The following is a 17486-nucleotide window of genomic DNA, read 5'->3' on the forward strand; positions in this document are numbered from 1 at the left end:
CTACTCATGCCAATTGTCTTCTACTGAGGCATCAATTTACAGCTTAGCAACTTCGAGGTGCTCTTCAAAGTGACACCTCAGCAGAAACAGCACTGTTGAAAGGGCAGCCTGTATGATAATTGGGCTCTCCCAGTGCCTCAGCAACTTCTCCTTTTCTTACCTCTCTTGGTTTGCCCTTTATTCCATATTGTTCCTTGCCTTCTGAGATGTCCTTCCATTTCTCCCACCTGGTATCTGAGCAGAAGTGATGCTACTGGAAGGGCGGCTCTGGAAGAGCCCAATTATCACACGGGCTGTCCTTTCAGCAGCGCCATTTCTGCCAATGCGTCACTTTGCAGCTCAGCAGCTGAGAGTGGGAGATCTCAATTATCATACACCCCAATTATCATACTTCCTTCATCAGAGGCCTTGGTTCAAGTGTTTTTGCCTTCTGAGGCATGTTGGGCCCCTGCTAGGCGCAGGGCACCAACCTTGTAGAATGTCTTCTTGACAGAGACTGATTGTTCCTTACCTTATCTTCCTGCAGATGTTGTGTAAAGACTTGGGCTTTTCGTTCTGCTTTTGAGTGAGAGGGTTGGCTATGGATGGTGATGGCTGGGTGATATTGCTGCTGTTTGGTAGGAGATTGGGGTTGTTAAGCTGCCTTTTTGGTTATTGCTTTGCAGTGATGTACAAAGGTCGTTTGGAACCTGGGGCCTGTAAATTTTTAAGATATGACAAAATTTAATCTGGGCTGTAAGGCCAGTTGGGAACCCAGGTCTATCTGCTTAGCAAAACTTGGCCATGGAGATGAAAGTTCAACCTGGAGCCTAGGTCTACCCACCTGGAAGAGGCAGCTCCAGAGGGCAGCCATAATGGGAGCCCAGGTCTACCTAGCAGGTAGATATGGGCTCCAAGTCCAGGCAGGAGCCCAGGTCTGCTCACCCAGGAAACCTCAGCTGCAGAGGCCCAAGTTCAACCAGGAGACCAGGTTGACCTGGGCTCAGAAATTAATACAGTGCTCATGCCACCCATCCCAACACAAACACAGGATCTGTCCCTGACTCAGTGACATACTGCCCCTGCATCTGGAGGTTTAATGTAGCTATCATGGTTAATAACCACTGATAGACCATAGTGCACCATCAATGTTTAGAATCCACTTTAAAAGTCATCTAAACCAGTGACCAACAACACCCAATCTTCCCACCAGTGCCATCACTAAAATTGATGTTACCTGATTTGGTAACTCATGGTGTCACCCCCATTAACTTTATTTATTTTACTCTAGGTACAGGTCACCTAACCAATCAGTAACCAACCAAACAAACAGTGGCCAACTTGATGACATTCACACAACTGAACAGGAGTTTGAATATTATCTCTAATACATGGAAAAGGCAGCTGACTAATAATAACATTGGTTCCATGCTGTGTCATAATAATACCTCATTAGCTCTCAGGGCACAATCCTAACCAGGTCTACTCAGTAAGTCCTATTTTGTTCAATGGGGCTTACTCTCAGGAAAGTGTGGTTAGGATTGCAACCTCAGGCTCATTGGTCAGTTAAGAAAATCCACTTTTTATGGCATAAGGCAGTTGTGTTTTTCTTTTCTGGTTATTTGGCTATAACTTTTGATAGAACACAGATATTTCATTTCAGTTTGTTTCATTGCATTCTGCTGTAAATTACGCATTGAGTGGTATATAGCATAACGGTATTATTCCCAAAAACCACGATTTCCACAATTTTGGTCTCTAGTGGTGTTCCCCCCCCCCCAAGGATATCGCCTTACTAACACCTTTAGTTTCATGCTGTGTCAAAATATCTCATTAGCTCTTTGAACACTCAGTCTCACTGATCCATTTTGCGTTAAGGAAATGTACTTTTTATTATAAGACAGTTGCATTTTTGTTTTATAGTTTTTGGCAACAACTATTGATGGAATGGAAATTGTTCACTCTGGTTTTTTCATTGAGTTCTGCTGGAAAATACACATCAAATGGTATATAACATGATGGTATTATTCCTACAAATTGCAATTTTAGCTATTTTGGTCACTAGTAGTGTCACCCCCTAAGGGTGGCTCCTGAGCCTACAGCCCCCTCAGCCTCCCCATTTGTACACCAGTTGCTTTGTTTTAGTGCTTGTTTCAGTGTTATATTTCTGTATTTTACTCAGTTGTGAAGCTGCCTTGAGTTGCCAAGGTGGGGCATAAACATTTTCAATCAATAATTTGCATAACAATCAAAGGAAACCAGGTTGTTCTAAACTGGCCTATGCCCTCTGAAATGCCTGCATTCTAAAATTGGATCAAATAAACTATATTCTTACTTTTACAGCTCCATGTATTTTCCTCCAGAGCCTGTCCATAACTGGCCTGAGGATTAGAGGGGTGGGAGCAAAATCCCTGGAGCCCAGACCACTAGGAGGCCCAGACCATGACAAATAAACTATACAGTACAAAAATTTATTCAGGGTTGCATTTCCACTACAGTTTTAATCCACTTCCAATGCACTTCTGTTATCCCAATGCATTCTGGAGATCTAACAACTCTCAGATAATAAACTACAGTCCCCTCAGAATGCATTAGAGCAGGGTGCTTGGTTACTGCATGAACTATTACCTTTCACTGTCAATCAATCCCTGACCCTGATTGAAGATGAGCAACCCAATCCTAACCTGCCCTGGAACAGGTAGGCCGCCTGGCCTGCGCTGTATCCAGCGCAGGGTTGTAGGTGACTGTGGCACAACTCAGGGCAAGGGAATATTTTCCCCTTTCTCCGACCACCTCCCCAGCCACTGCAATGGAGCTACTTCAGTCTTCACCAACTAAATTGCTGGTACAGATCCAACCATTCCAGAGTTAAGTTGGTCTGCTCTGGAGGGGGGTTATGATCCAGCCTAAGACCCAGAGGCTGGTCCCGCTCTACTCCCAGGCCTGTCACCTCTGCCTGGGCTTGCTCTGGCATGGGGAGGCCAGCATGCATCCTTGAGCTGGGCTCCCCAACTCAAAAGGAGGCACAGATGTGCTTTATGGCATGTTTGCGACACTTCTCGGCCAAGGGATTTGCGCCGGCCAATTGAGCGCTCAGGATTGCGTTCTTAGTTTCTCAGGTCCAGCAAGAAGGCTTTGCAAAACCTGTGAAAGGTCCTCCGGTCCAGCCTGAGAGGCAGTAGAGTGGCAGATCTTGACAAGAGAGCTGCATTAAGGTCTTAGAGCTGAAATACCATTTTGAAGGAAAGAGCCCGAGATCCAACTTTTGATCCAGTCTTTTAGCAAGACTCCTGAGCTGTACTACTGTTTCTGGGCCTACTTGCCTGTTCTACAGCTTCATCCTGGGCAGCTGCTGAAGGGAATACAGGTGATAGCTTGTAGCTAGTATAGCTCAGACCATCTTTTGAGATTCTGTCTGGAAGAGTAATATGCTGTACTGTTTGCAGGCTGTTTTCTATGCTAAAATTCTTAGAAATTTTTTTCTAGTTGATAAATTTTTCCATCTGTTATTAACTTTGCCTCAGTGCAGTTTTTGCCATTCCGCCTTACTCACAAAACTATCCGTTCTGTGTTAATTCAAATTTTTCCATGAAGAGTGACAGATACAATGGAGGACGGAGTGCCTATCTGCAGGACATTCACAGATGCCAAAGTTAATGGAGAATCAAATCCACAATCAACCCCTTTAAGCCTTCCAAAGGGGACCGGAGCACAGCTCTGGTCCCCTCCTGAAGGCTCTCTGAAGCTTGCAGAAGCAGTGCACATCTGCCTGCTACTGCTGCAGACTTCAGAAAGGCTCACAGAGCCAAAAGAACACAACTTGCATTTTCCCTCAGGAAACTGGAAGTGACATTTTTATGTCATTTAAGGCATTCCGAGGCCCAGGGAAACTGCCTCTGTGCACTTCAGAAAGCCCTCCAGGGTCCTCCTGGAGCCTGAATGTCTTGCCCCGCTTGCCTCCAGTCTGTCAGTGTTTCCAGCCATCACAGGGAGACACCTGGTGAAACTGATTTCCCCAAGGAGAGACGGATGCTGAGCCTTGACCTTCTCTCCTTCGGTAGACTCTCCTATGTTATAAATCCTCTGAGGACTCTGTGTGCATATGAGTGTATGCGCTCCTCTCCTCCTGGGTGTACGGCAGCCTTCCCCCCAGGGCAGCATGAACTTTCTAAACAGAGCAGTCTCCGGCCAGGGGAGGGGGCCTCAGCACAATGAGGAATGGCTCCTCAGAGTGCCATAGACTGCCCTGAATCTCTCCAGTTTGCCACGGAAAGTAAGGGAACCTTTTTCCAGCTTCCCCCCCCCCCCCACTTATTTAAATGATTTTTAAGGGATTTTTTTTAGCAGCTCAGTTTTTTTTAGCGCCATTGCCATATGTGTTGAATGAAATCTACTGATACAAAATCAGCTGATAAAAAGGCAGAACCTGTACTTTGCTGAAGTAGAAGAAAAGACACAACAACACTAGTCAAATTAAGGAAACTATCCCATTCTGATGAAGGTTTTCATTTACTGTAGTTTCACTCTTGTTCATGCTACGTTAAAACTGTCAATTAAAAACTTGTTTAAAAGTAGTAATATCTGGTTTGTAGGAAGATTTAGGAAGGAGGGCCAGTTTTGCCAAATTCCTGTTCCAAACTTTGCCTAAAAAACTTATGCCCACTTTAAGCTAATTAGCTTAGCCAGCTTAGCCACAGGTAGCTCTAGCAGTCTGCCAAAATTACCCAGCAGCAGCAAAAAAGGGTAGCTTGCCTGTGGAGCTGCAGGGTCCCCCCTCCCAGTTCCTAAGGCAGCACCACCTCAGTTTTCCACCACTCAGCAGTCTGTTTGGTTAGTCTGTTAGTTAGTCCATTAGTCGGTGTGCCAGTTTGTTGTCTGTCCTCCAGTCCATCAGACAGTGTGTCAGTTCATTGTCCGTCCATCAGTCAGTGTGTCAGTTGGTTGATCCATTAGCCAGTTCATGAGTCGGTTCGTTGGTCAACAAGCCAGTTAGCCAGTCTGATAAATTAGCAAGTCTCCTCTACTCTCTCTCCAGCTACAAGCCACAAACTCTCCCTGCTTCAGGTGCTACTTATATCCCTGAAGACCTTGTTGCCTCTAGTGGCTGCAGCTGTGCAGCACACTCACTGCTGAAAGCCCAGGCTTTAACCCCATGTCTCCCAGGTTCACCAGAGCAAAGGGCCACTGCAGACACCACATCCTATCTCCTTGCAATATCTTCCACAATTCCAATGCAGGGTGTAATCAGGCATCTTGCCCTGGGTCCTGTGCCAGCTCTCAGCGTCCCTGGCTGGACAAGTCTCCCACATATGATTAAAATCTACACCACAGTCTACTTCACTAGCAACAGTCTTTACTCCACCCTGTATGTTTCTAAAGAGTATGGTTTTATCATTAAAGTAATAACTGTCAATATAATAAATGAATGAGCTAAGATTAAAATCTTTTATTTTTTTTATCCACTCCTGATAATAGGTTGTTCTAAGGCAGGGGTGCTCAATAGGTGGATCGCGATCTACCGGTAGATCGCGAGGCAAAATGCCGACCCCCCCCCCCTTCAGGTGCCTCTGGGAGGAAACGCCGGGAGTAAGGCCCATTGTACTCAATGGGGCATACTCCCAGGTAAGTGTGGTTAGGATTGCAGCCTCACAGCCTAATCCTAGGCATGTCTACTCAGGAGTAAGTCCTGTTATACTCAGTGGGGCTCAAGGTACACCAACATACATTGTACACATAAATGTTATATGTTATGATGGCGCGAACATTGTAAAAAAAACTCTGGTAGATCTCCGGGCCTTGCTGGGTTTCAAAGTAGCTCTCGAGCCAAAAAAGTGTGAGCACCCCTGTTCTAAGGGAATTTACATGAACACATAAAACTGCCTTCTGTCACATCAGACCTTTGGAGCGTAGTGCGAACCTTGCTGCTGAGCTGGCTCATGCCGGCTCCTGAATGTGCCATAAAGATGTGGGGTAAGATGGGCAGAGGCAGGCCAGCACAGGGGGTGGGAGAGGGTGGCAGGAGGGTGAAACAAAGGCAGGGAGGGGGTGTTTTTAGATGGGGAGGGCGGGGCAGGAGGAGGATTGAGCCCAGGAGGGGGTGAGATCAGCTGCAGTGGCTCAGGCTGAATCCTAACCCCCCCACCCCACCCCGCTGCCAGGCAGTACAGCTTTACCTGGTCTAAAATCACTGGTGCAGATCTGAGCTGCCCCGTAGGGGCCGGTTGGAACTCAACCTGGGGTAAGAGGAAAGATATCCCCTTACCTCATGTTGACTTCCAACTGGATCCAACAGGTCAGTCATCCTGCCTGTTCCAGCACAAGTTAGGACTGGTCTGTTAGCCCATTTAGCAGCTGCCCAAAGTTTGGGACAGAGATCTTCCTCAGCCCTACTTGGAGATGACAGGGTTTTAACCAGGCACATTCTGCATGCAAATCAAGTGCTCTATAACTGAGCAGTGGCCCCTCCCTATTTTTCAATTAAAAGGAGGGAAAGAGGAGACTAGTAAATTACAGGTGCACATACATCTGACCTTGGGGACAGAAACCAAAATGGGGCAATTCACAGAGAAGGCATTGAAGGGGCAATTACAGTGGACCTACCTTATCCACGGATTTCACCATCGGCAGAAACTGGTGTCCAATTTTAAAAATGTTTTCAAAAGTCGAAATAAGAAAGAAAACAACCTCTTCTGCTGTAGTGCTGCAAAACCATTCCATTTGCAGAGCACTCAGTGGTGCTGTAGAAGCCACTTCTTGTTCACACAACCCCCCCAGTGTCAAGCTGGGGAGTGGAAGTGGCCTTTTGGCTTCCACAGCACCATTGAGTGCCCTGCAGCCCTGCAAATGATGCAGTTGTGTAGCACTACAATAGGAAAGGCTATTTTCTTTCTTACTTTGACTTTTCAAATACTTTAAAAAGCAGACCCCAGTATCTGTGGATCTCAGTATCTGTGGGGGGCGGGGGCGGGGGGCAGAACTGACTGTACTGTGTTCACTAATTGCTGAACCAGGATCAGCAGAAGTGATAAAATGGCTTGAATTTACAAAAAGGATGTGAATTTGCAAAAAAACGATCTGAAGGCACAGGAGCCCTGGAAGAGCTTAATAGTGCTATAACTATACTGAATAGGCTGGCACAACTGCAATGTGTTGCAAAAAAATTCACCACAAATCAAATGTTGTGGGGGGAAATTGAGAAAATAGTAGAAGTTAATGCCGTTGTAACAGTATGATCTGAACGCTCTATAAAAAGTGAGTGAGGAAGATATGTCGGTCGCGAGGAGACAGTTCTCAAGCACAGCAAGCATTAGCACGGCTAGTATTATAATGCCGTTGTACAAATCGATGGTAAGGCCACACCTGGTCCAGTTCTGGTCGCAGCATCTCAAAAAAGACATAGTGGAAATGGAAAAGGTGCAAAAGAGAGCGACTAAGATGATTACTGGGCAGGGGCACCTTCCTTATGAGGAAAAGCTACAGCGTTTGGGCCTCTTCAGCCTAGAAAAGAGGCGCCTGAGGGGGGACATGATTGAGACATACAAAATTATGCAGGGGATGGACAGAGTGGATAAGGAGATGCTCTTTACACTCTCACATAATACCAGAACCAGGGGACATCCACTAAAATTGAGTGTTGGGAGAGTTAGAACAGACAAAAGAAAATATTTCTTTACTCAGCGTGTGGTTGGTCTGTGGAACTCCTTGCCACAGGATGTGGTGATGGCATCTGGCCTGGATGCCTTTAAAAGGGGATTGGACAAGTTTCTGAAGGAAAAATCCGTTATGGGTTACAAGCCAAGATGTGTATGTGCAACCTCCTGATTTTAGAAATGGGCTATGTCAGAATACCAGATGCAAGGGAGGGCACCAGGAGGGCACTTTTGTTATCTGGTGTGCTCCCTGGGGCATTTGGTGGGCCGCTGTGAGATACAGGAAGCTGGACTAGATGGCCAGCTTATGGCCTGATCCAGTGGGACTGTTCTTATGTTCTTATATTAGCATGCCCAAAGGCCTCCCCATCTACAAGACAGCTGGTAGTTATACTGGTGGTGCAGGTAGATGACTAGCATTCCTCTAGTACAGACAGTGCTGCTGCTGGAGGCCATATTTTGCATTCTGCTGGCAGGTAAGGGGAGTGCCAGATCCTATGCTGCTTCAAGCATTTTTCAAACAAGTATAAGATTGTGTCCTTTGATTCATCTAACTTGTTTTTTCATTAATAATTTAGAGGAGCTGTTAGGAGATAATTGTGCTTACAGCTATGTTTGCATATCAGACGTAGTGGAAAAAGTTTGGTAGAAGGTGGGTATATATTTAGCTTGGATTTGCCAACAGCCACATGGTTGTTTCTTCACTTTCCCATCTGGGCTGCTTCATTATTTAACTTTCCAACCAAGCTGGCACTCACAGTGTGTGGGGAAGCATATGTATGAATACGGTGTTTGTGTTAGTAGAGTTGTGTGCCCTCATGAGCATGGGTGAAAAAGAGAGTATACTTGTGCATGAAAGCATGCAAGTGCATAGTCAGGCAGATGAAACTGGCAGGGTTCCTCACTTTCTCAACTATGGCGTGGGCCTCCTCAAAGTAAGTGTGAGTACCATTTTACATCTTTCTACAACAGTGTTCTTGTGTGTGTTCATTGAGCAAGGAAGTAAACTTCTGATCTGTTCCAGACATGTTTAAGAGTCATTCCTTCCCTTTAATTTGAACATTAGGGCCGCTGCAGAAGCACACTTGCCACATTGTCTGCAGATGTATCTATTCGTCTGTCAGGTCAAACTTTGTGAAAATGGTTTCTGTCAGTGTGCAGCAGAAACCACTTGTGTACACTGTACAGTGCTGATTGGCTGGCACCTGCAACATTGCAAGCCTGCTTGTTTCTTCCTATCCCTGGAGCAGTTTTGAAACTTTAAAAATAAAAGGTGGACAGCCTGTCAGAAGCATGGGAGAAGGGGCAAGACCGATAGTTCAATACCTATTGCTTAGTCCTGTGATTTAGTCCTGATGCTGTGCTAAGGTGGAGGGAAGTTGGGCTCACTCTGCAAAAGAAACAAGGTAAGGCCTGTTTAAAAGGTATGTTTTATATACACCACAATAAAAAATAGAAAATATTGTTTGCTCTAGAGCAGTGGTCTTCAACCTTTTTCATGCCATGACCTCAATAAATAAATAATGAGACTGTGGACCCACTTCCAATCCCACCCCCCTTTCTGGGACCCAGTCTGCTCACTTCTCACTGGTCCCGTTTCCCCTACCTCTTGTGTTTTCACAACAACCTTGAGAGGTAGGAATCTGAGCAGGACTGGCCTTAGGATTTGCGGGGCAGAACAACAACAACAACAACAACAACAACAACTTTATTTTTACCCCGCCTTTCTCCCCGAAGGGACTCAAGATTACGACAGATTAAAAACATAATTTAAAACAGATTAAAAACATAATTTAAAACAAATAAAAACATATTAACACATATCATAAAAAATAGCAGTCAGAATAAAAAAAATAGGTAAAAAGAGCATAGAACAGCAGCAAGTCATAAAAGAATCAGGCCTGTAAAAAATATTAAAAGATGTTAAAAAGGCCGAGAACTCAGAAGGCTTGTTTAAAAAGAAGGGTCTTCAGGCCTCGCCAAAAGGTCTCAAGAAAGGGAGCCATTCTTAAGTCAAAGGGAAGGGAGTTCCATAGCGTTGGTGCCACTACTGAGAAGGCCCTATTTCTTGCCGCCGCCCCACGTGTCTCCTTAGGCGGCGGCACTTGTAAAAAGGCCTTCTCTGATGACCTAAGAGGACAAGCCGGATTGTATGGGAGCAGGCAATCTCTAAGATACCCTGGCCCAGAGCAGTATAGGGCTTTAAAGGTCAAAACCAGCACCTTGAATTGGGCCCGGAAACGAATGGGCAGCCAATGCAGCCGCTGGAGAAGCGGACTGACAGAGTCGAACTGCCTACCTCCAGTAACCACACGGGCCGCCGTATTCTGCACTAGTTGCAGTTTCCGAACCGTCTTCAAGGGCAGCCCCACATAGAGCGCGTTACAGTAATCTAACCTCGATGTCACCGAGGCATGGATCACCGTGGCCAGGTCTGCACGATCCAAGTACGGCCGCAGCTGGCGCACCAGCCGAAGCTGAGCGAAGGCCCCCCTAGCCACAGCCGCCACCTCGGAATCCAGGAGCAGCTGCGAGTCCAGGTGGACCCCCAAGCTGCAGACCTGCTCCTTCAGGGGGAGTGCAACCCCATTCAGCGCAGTGAGACGCGACTGTCCAGGATTATACCAAGAACTCAGTTCTGATACAGCAGTAGCATTGTTGAATTGGATCTAAGCCCTTTCTTGCACAGGCTTTGTAAGGTTGCCACCACTCCCCAAATGAGGCTTTGTGACTCCATTGGGGCTATGACCCACAGACTGAAGAACATCCCACAAGCAGTTATCCCTTGTTCAAAGACCCTTCAAGTCTTTGGGGGAAATCAATGACTATCCTTCCAGCCTTAGGTGATTCACCCAACAGTTTTGAGAACTTGTGCTCCGCAAGCCCCTCCAAATTCTATTATCTTTACTTTTTTCTTTCAGAAATGCGTTGGCAGATGGGGGAGCAGGTCCGCGGCCTTGACTCTCAGGCTGAGAGTCGACAACAGTTACTCCAAGATGTGGCTGACTTCCTACGGCGTAAGGCTGAGGTAGAGCAGGAGTATTCCCGGGGTCTGGAGAAACTTTCTGAGCGTTTCTCTGCTAAGATTCGGAGTTCCAAGGAGCACCAGAACTTCAGGTGACGCCTTTAGATTCTTCAAAGGAACAGGAGTTGCAGGAGAGGGCATTCCAGGGTTTGGGGGATGGGGCAGTGGAAAAGTGGTTGTGGGGCAGTAGCTGAGGAAAGGACTAGGATCGATTCTGGACAATTGGTTTCCAGATCTATGATTACCTAGCCTAGTGATTTCCCACCATGGTGCTGCGGAACATTGGTGTGCTATGATTGCTCCACAGGTTGCTATTTTGCGGGAGGTTTTTTTTTGGGGGGGGGGCACCTTATTAAAATAGGACCGTTGGGGGAAGTGAGCCCCCTATCGACAGCGGTGTTCCTTGTCAATTGTCAAAAAACTGATGGTGTGCCTTGAAAATTTTAGCGCCCTCTCAGTGTGACATGAGATGGAAAAGGTTGAAAATCGCTGACCTAGCCTTACAGTGAGGTAGTATGAGGTGTCCTTCTTAGGCAGCAGATTTTGAATAACACTACAGGATGACAAATACAGTGAAAGCTATATTACCAGTTACCCAAATGGGCTGTATAATGAAGCTTTCACACACACCACTGAGTGCCCTCCTACACTTACCTACCTTATAGAGCTGTGATTTTCAACCCTTTTCAGTTCACGGCACACTGACAAGACGTTAAAATTGTCAAGGCACATCATCACTTTCTAGACAACTGATAAGGCACACCACACTGACAGCAGGGGCACTCATACCCCAGTGGTCCTACTAACAAATGATCCTCCCCCAAACTCCCTTGGCATGCCTGCAGACCATCCGTGGCACACCAGTGTGCCATGGCACAGTGGTTGAAAATTGCTGTTATAGAGTTTCGTTTGCATTGTTGCTCTGTCCTTTAGAAATGGAGGAAGTGGAGGAACGTCTCCATTCCTAAAGTGCCTTTGTGGAGGACAGAGTGGCAGTGCAAGGGGAGTCCTGTAAGGTACATAAATGTGGGTTAGAACTTAGAGAGTCCTTGGAGGGGTTGTTCAGATTAACCACACCCCTTGTTCAAGGCAAGCAGTCCATCTAGTCAAAGACTGAAGGGTATCCTTGTTTCCCTGCAGGAAGGACCAGAACCTCCCATCCCCCTTGAACTGCTGGTACACAATTCTCCACCAGACACGGCAGGCAAGCCGGGATCATGGTGCACTAAGTGAAATCTACACGGGCCACCTGGCGCTGCGGTTGGTACACATCAGTGAGGATGTGGGACGACTGGCCCGGAAAGTAGGTGCCTAGAAGGGTAGAAGGTTGGACTTCTGTTAGAGCTGTTTGGCTTGCTGGACAAGACTGGGTGCTTGTTGAGGGTGCTTGGCCTGAAAGAGCTGCCTTTTGGTGGAAGTTCGTGGCTGTCTTTACTGTCCTTGGCCCTGCTGAAATCTTACTTTGTCATCAGCCATCTATTTTGCCCAGTTTAAAATGGAAAGATGATACAAAGAAGCCTTTTGTGCTCTTGATATCTATTCCAGGGCACGTTCCCCAACCATGTCCAGGTTTGTTCTAAGGTGGTTGGGAGCTAGATCTGTGGTTGATAGATAATTGTGGTGAACCTCTCACTTGCCCTGCCCCTCAGTTGGCAAAATAGCAGCTAATGGTCTAAAACATGATATAGTAGAGAGTCAAGGAACTTATAAAAGTATGAGAACTTACAGAGTACTTCTAAAGGCATGAGAAGCATAAGGACTGGACTTTGCATCACACTTGTATTCAGGCTCTCCTTGGGCTATACGAGTATGTGTGCATTTCCTGTTCTCTTTGAGCTCTGTTTCTTCACCCTGCTGGTCAGGACCACCCAAAGTAGGTTTGCCTGTAACACCTCACCCCCCTTTCTGCCATTCAGCATGTCATGACTCCAGTTGAAAGGTTGGGGGAGAGGGATGTGGGCTTAGTCCTGATTAGCCGTAGGACTTTCTCCTTCCACCCTTATCCTCCTGTTTCCATTCTCCAACATTTGGAGTTGTGTGTGAAGGGAGAAGTTAATTGTTTAATATTTTATTCCATTTTACATGAGAATATGTGCAGTGAAAAGCAGGATTAAGTGGTCTTTGGCATGATTTTTCATTTATTTGCTTATAGTCTGCTTCATGTTGAAGATCAAGGAGCTATGCAGAGCACTGAAATTGAAATTTCCAGATCATTGGAAATTCTGCGTCAACATACCCCACCTACACTTTGGACATTTGCCAAGTGTTGTTCAGTTACTTGGAAGCCTGTCTTCACAGCTATAAGGACTAGAAACCTATTTAATTAAAAATGAGAGAAAATACTGTGGTTTTATATGCCAGATATTAACATTTGTGCTCCTTCTGCACCTGCAGAGTACACACCACACTGCTTTAACACTTCTTATTTTTTACTCCCTAATCAGAGCAAAGAGATGGAGCAGCAGATGCAGGATGAACTGCTGAAGGCAATTTCAGAATTGCAAATTGTAAGTGAGAAGGAAAGTCCTTACCTTGTGCCTACCACCTCTTTGGAAAGAAAGAGGGATAGGATTCAGCTGCATGCTCATGCCGCCAAACCCACCCTCTCCTCCCCCATTCCGCTTCAGTTCCTACCCAGAAATCCCCCATTCTTCCCATTCCCCATTCCGTCCACCCTCCCCCCCCACCTTATCATTCACCAGTGGACAAGGGCCTGGCTGCCAGCTGACACATGTGGCTGCCAGTGACTGTGCTGGCATCCTTCTGTTGCTGGCCAGCACCACCAGAGCATGCAACACCATTGGGCAACTTCCCACAGGATTCAGGCACTTCTGCCTGGATCCTGCTAGCTCTGCTGGAGGAATGCATTTTCTGCCAGTGGAAGATTTAGGTTGAATTGGGCTGTTAGAAGTATACCATAAAATTCTTACATTGTCCTTCTAGGGAATGCTGCTGTTCAGAGATTATTACACTTTCCAAGCAATCAAAAGGTAGTCAGTTTGCATTCACATTGTTGGTGTCAGGCTGGGGTCATGGTCAATTTTACCTCATTCTAGACCCAGAGTGAGTGATCTCGCATCCAGTATCTCTGAATTGCTAGAAGCTTGAACCAGAGAAGCTTGAAGGTGTAAGCTGAAGTGCAGCAGACAGATGGCACTGCTCTCTTGATGAGGCTCTATGGTGTGAACAAGCAAAGCCCCCCCCCAACGATAGCTCATTAAATCCCGGTAGCTCATTAGTAGAAGTGAGAGAAAATGGATTTATTCTTTCACAGATTTCAGTGTTTTCCAGCATGAGAAGTGCAAAAAGCGGTGTTATGTGTTTTTATTCAAAATTTGCAATTGCTTTAAAAGTGTACTAGGTAAGTGATATGGGTGGTATAGTGTCAGCAGATGCAGCTCCAGTCATTACTCATGCACCCTCTCACTAAATAATAAAAACCAAATAAAACAGAAATGAGAAGTGCAAAATGTGCTTTAATTTTATCACTTTTTTCTCCCACCTCTACTCATTAGGCAATGTCTCAAACTTGAATTGCTTCAGATAAGGTTCCTAGTTCAAATAATGGCCTTTGGCTATAACAAGAGCCTGGGAGGATACGGTTTTTACTGTAGTATTGAGAACATAATGTTTCTCAGCAGTTTCTCTGCTGTTAGTTATTATAGCAGCGTGTAATGTAGTTGCATGAGTCGATTTATTATCACATCAACTGCTGTGATGCCAGTATGAAGCTGCTCTATATCTGGATAAATGAAGCTGCTCTATATCTGGATAGAAGTTTTTCCTAGCCCTGCTGCTTGAGATCCTGTTAACCAGAGATAACAAGGATTGAACCTGGGACCTTTCAGTTGTAAAGTGTACACTCTAAGCTCTGCCCCCCCCTCCCATGAGCAATCCACCATCTCCCAGAGGTGGCCTTACCATGAAGCAAGGTGTGGAGGTAATCTCAGGCTGTAGATTTTGGATGCCATTGGCAGAGTGGAAGAGAAATGGATCTCAGTTAGATTGTGCAAGGTAACACTTGCCACTGAGAACATCTGGAGAGACTCTTTTCTGGGTTATTTCACTTGTTAGTGTGAGGCTGGTGGGAAGTCGGGACAGGACCCTCTCTGTTGTTGAACCCAGCATATAAAACTGCCTCCATTGTAATGGCTGCCTAGGGCTTCCCCATCACTTTAGGAGGATAGTAAAAGCAACCCTGTTTTGCTGGGCTTATTGCTTGATATAGAGCTTTTAGGTTCTCTGCTTTGCATTGTTCTCTGTTGTGTTCTGTTGTGGCTGATTATTCTGAAGTTGATTTTTAATTTATTATTGTTTGCATGATGTTATCTTTTTCTCCACCTTGAATGCTTTTTTTTAAGGCTGAAAGGTGATATATTAACAGCCCAATCCTAACTTGTGCTGGAACAGGCAGGCCAGCGGGCCTGCATTGTTTCCAGCGCAAGTTTCTGGCAGCCAGGGGCAAGGGATTAGGATTCAGCATAAGTGCCAGATCCTGGCCCCGCCTCCTGCTCCCTGCCCATCCTCCCCCGCCCCGAAGCACCTTCTTCCCGCCTCCTCACCCTCCGCACTCCCGACCCCTACGCCAGCCGAGCTTGTCCGATGCAACTCACCTTTCTCGGGGGCCCACATCAGCATGGGGAGGCTGGCCCACCTTAAGTCAATGCTTTATGGCACTTTATGTGCTTTATGGCACTTTCATGACAATGCTAGTCTGCCACAAGGAGTTTGCATTGGTCAAAGGGCATCTTTGGATTGCACCCTAAGAATATTTAGATGCTGATTTTCATCAAAAAATAGTTCACAAAGCAGTTTACATAGCACAATATAATAAATGGAATAGAAATCTTGTAATAAATACAGAGGGCACACTGGTGGATGTGTGCCTTTTTAAATGTCTTAAATAGACTTAATATATTAAAGAACTTCCATTTAATCCTGTTAAGATTTATACTTTCCCAGTCAACACCCTCCTGCCCCTGCTTCCCCTCCAAAGCATCTTGGCTATGATGGACTTGTGATAGCACAGAGACCAAGACACAGGTGGAGGCTTGCTTTATGTGATTTTGTGGAATGGTCCTAAGAGTTGGAGCTCTTCGTTAGAAGGCTCTGTTTGAGCCCAGACCAGCCAAGTGATTGATCTGTTTTGTGCTGTTGACATGTTCACTTTCCATCAGGCCATGAAGTCATATCAGACATACCGCATTGACTGCCTCAATGCTGAGGCAAAGTTGCGTGAGGCTGAACGACAGGAGGAGAAACGCAGTGGCGGGAAGCACCCTGATCCTGGAGGGTCCCCTGGGGGGGCAGGGATCGACAAGACCCCCCGTCGCACCTCACTTCGAAAGGTTGAGCGACTGTTGGAAAAGGTAGGAAGGCAACAACCAAGGGTGGGGCAGAGGGAGCCTGTGGGATTGGAGCCTGGGAGAAACAGGTGAAGCTTTCCAAAAAGATGCTAGAAAGTTTGAAGGGCAGCAACTACTAATCATTAGGACTGTCGGCTGATACTGATTCTCCTTCATTAATCACTGGACTTCAAACTGCTTAATCAACTGTTTTAAAACTATATATACATATTTCAAAACTTCAAAATAGGTAAGTTTTAGAGACACTGAAGGATGTATATGACATTGGGTCAAAAAAAAGAAAGTGCACATTCTTAAAAGGAAATGCCATTTTTGTTATTAAACAGTTCTTTTACTAGTCCAGTGACACACCAGAATCAAAATAGATTTCTCCTACAAGTATACCCTTGCAGTTTTCTCAATTAAATTTCTGTCAGCTGATGAATTGCCTTAAGCTTTGGTTAATGAAGCTCTCCAAACTCTTATTTTTTAAACAAGAAAATTAACTGATGGTCAAATATAGGCGTTGCCCTTTATCTGTGTGGGTTCTGTTCTGGAAACATGGATAGCTGAAACCACGGATATGGGCGAGTGCCCATCCCTGTGGTCCAGGGGGCTGCCCCCCTTGCCTCCTGAGGTTTTACTGAGCTCAGCAGAGGTTGAGGATGTCCGTTCCTGGCCTCTGCCAATGAGCTCTCAGAATGAGCTCTGCAATAGAAATAACGTGACTTCCAGTTCACTGAGAAACTGGAATTGGTGTTTTTAATGCCTTTATAAAGCATTGGGGGGGGTGCAGAAAAGCATTATTTCTATTGCAGAGCTCAGTCTGCACTTGGCATAGTCCAGGGACAGACATCCTCAGCCTCTGCTGAGCTCAAAAGCCCCTCAGGATGTGAGGGGAGCAGAGCATGCATGTGAGGGGGCATGCACGTGAGGGGGGTGTGCTGAGGGGAAACAGGATCCACGGATACAGGATCTGCATTTATGTGCACCCCCTTGTACTTTAAGGTAGCAGTTGCCAGTCCTCTTGGCACCATAACCCACCTCATCCTCAGTGGTTGGTAATGATAAGGGAATGGCTTACTTGGATGGTGGGGAGGCTGTTCTGGGTTGTGCCGGGCCACAACCCACTGTACTGGTCTTTATGGGTTTCAGAATGACCCACAGAAGCCTCAGAAAGCCACTTCCAGTTTTCAAAAGCAAACTGGAAGTGACTTTCTAAAAACTGGAAGTGGCTTTCTAAGCCTGTTGTGGTTAATGTTGTGGGGAACTATTGTGTTAATAGGGTTAATGGGTTAATGTTAATTGGGTTAATGTTGTGGGGAACAACTATTGTGGGGAACTATTTTTAGGAGGGTGCTGCAACAAATTTTGGGGCAGGATTATGGGATAATAGAATGTTGGGTGGAGAAGGATATTTGAGGGGTTAATTGGAAAGGCAAATTTGGGTGAGCTTTGTCTCCTGCCACTCTGAAGATAGTGCTAGGC

The 17486-nt window shown here is 46.0% G+C and overlaps 1 protein-coding gene across 1 annotated transcript in view; it reads left to right on the forward strand.

The window, feature by feature from the left end:
* Positions 1-17486, forward strand: part of ARHGAP4 (Rho GTPase activating protein 4) — a 74019-nt gene that overhangs the window by 11675 nt on the left and 44858 nt on the right. Inside the window, exons 2-5 of the mRNA XM_066613683.1 lie at positions 10550-10745; positions 11794-11956; positions 13098-13160; positions 15831-16022. Of these exons, the coding sequence (XP_066469780.1) occupies positions 10550-10745; positions 11794-11956; positions 13098-13160; positions 15831-16022 (614 nt within the window). The remainder of the gene's footprint in view (positions 1-10549; positions 10746-11793; positions 11957-13097; positions 13161-15830; positions 16023-17486) is intronic.

Source organism: Tiliqua scincoides, chromosome 2, assembly GCF_035046505.1.
Source record: "Tiliqua scincoides isolate rTilSci1 chromosome 2, rTilSci1.hap2, whole genome shotgun sequence".
NCBI classification, from domain to species: domain Eukaryota; kingdom Metazoa; phylum Chordata; class Lepidosauria; order Squamata; family Scincidae; genus Tiliqua; species Tiliqua scincoides.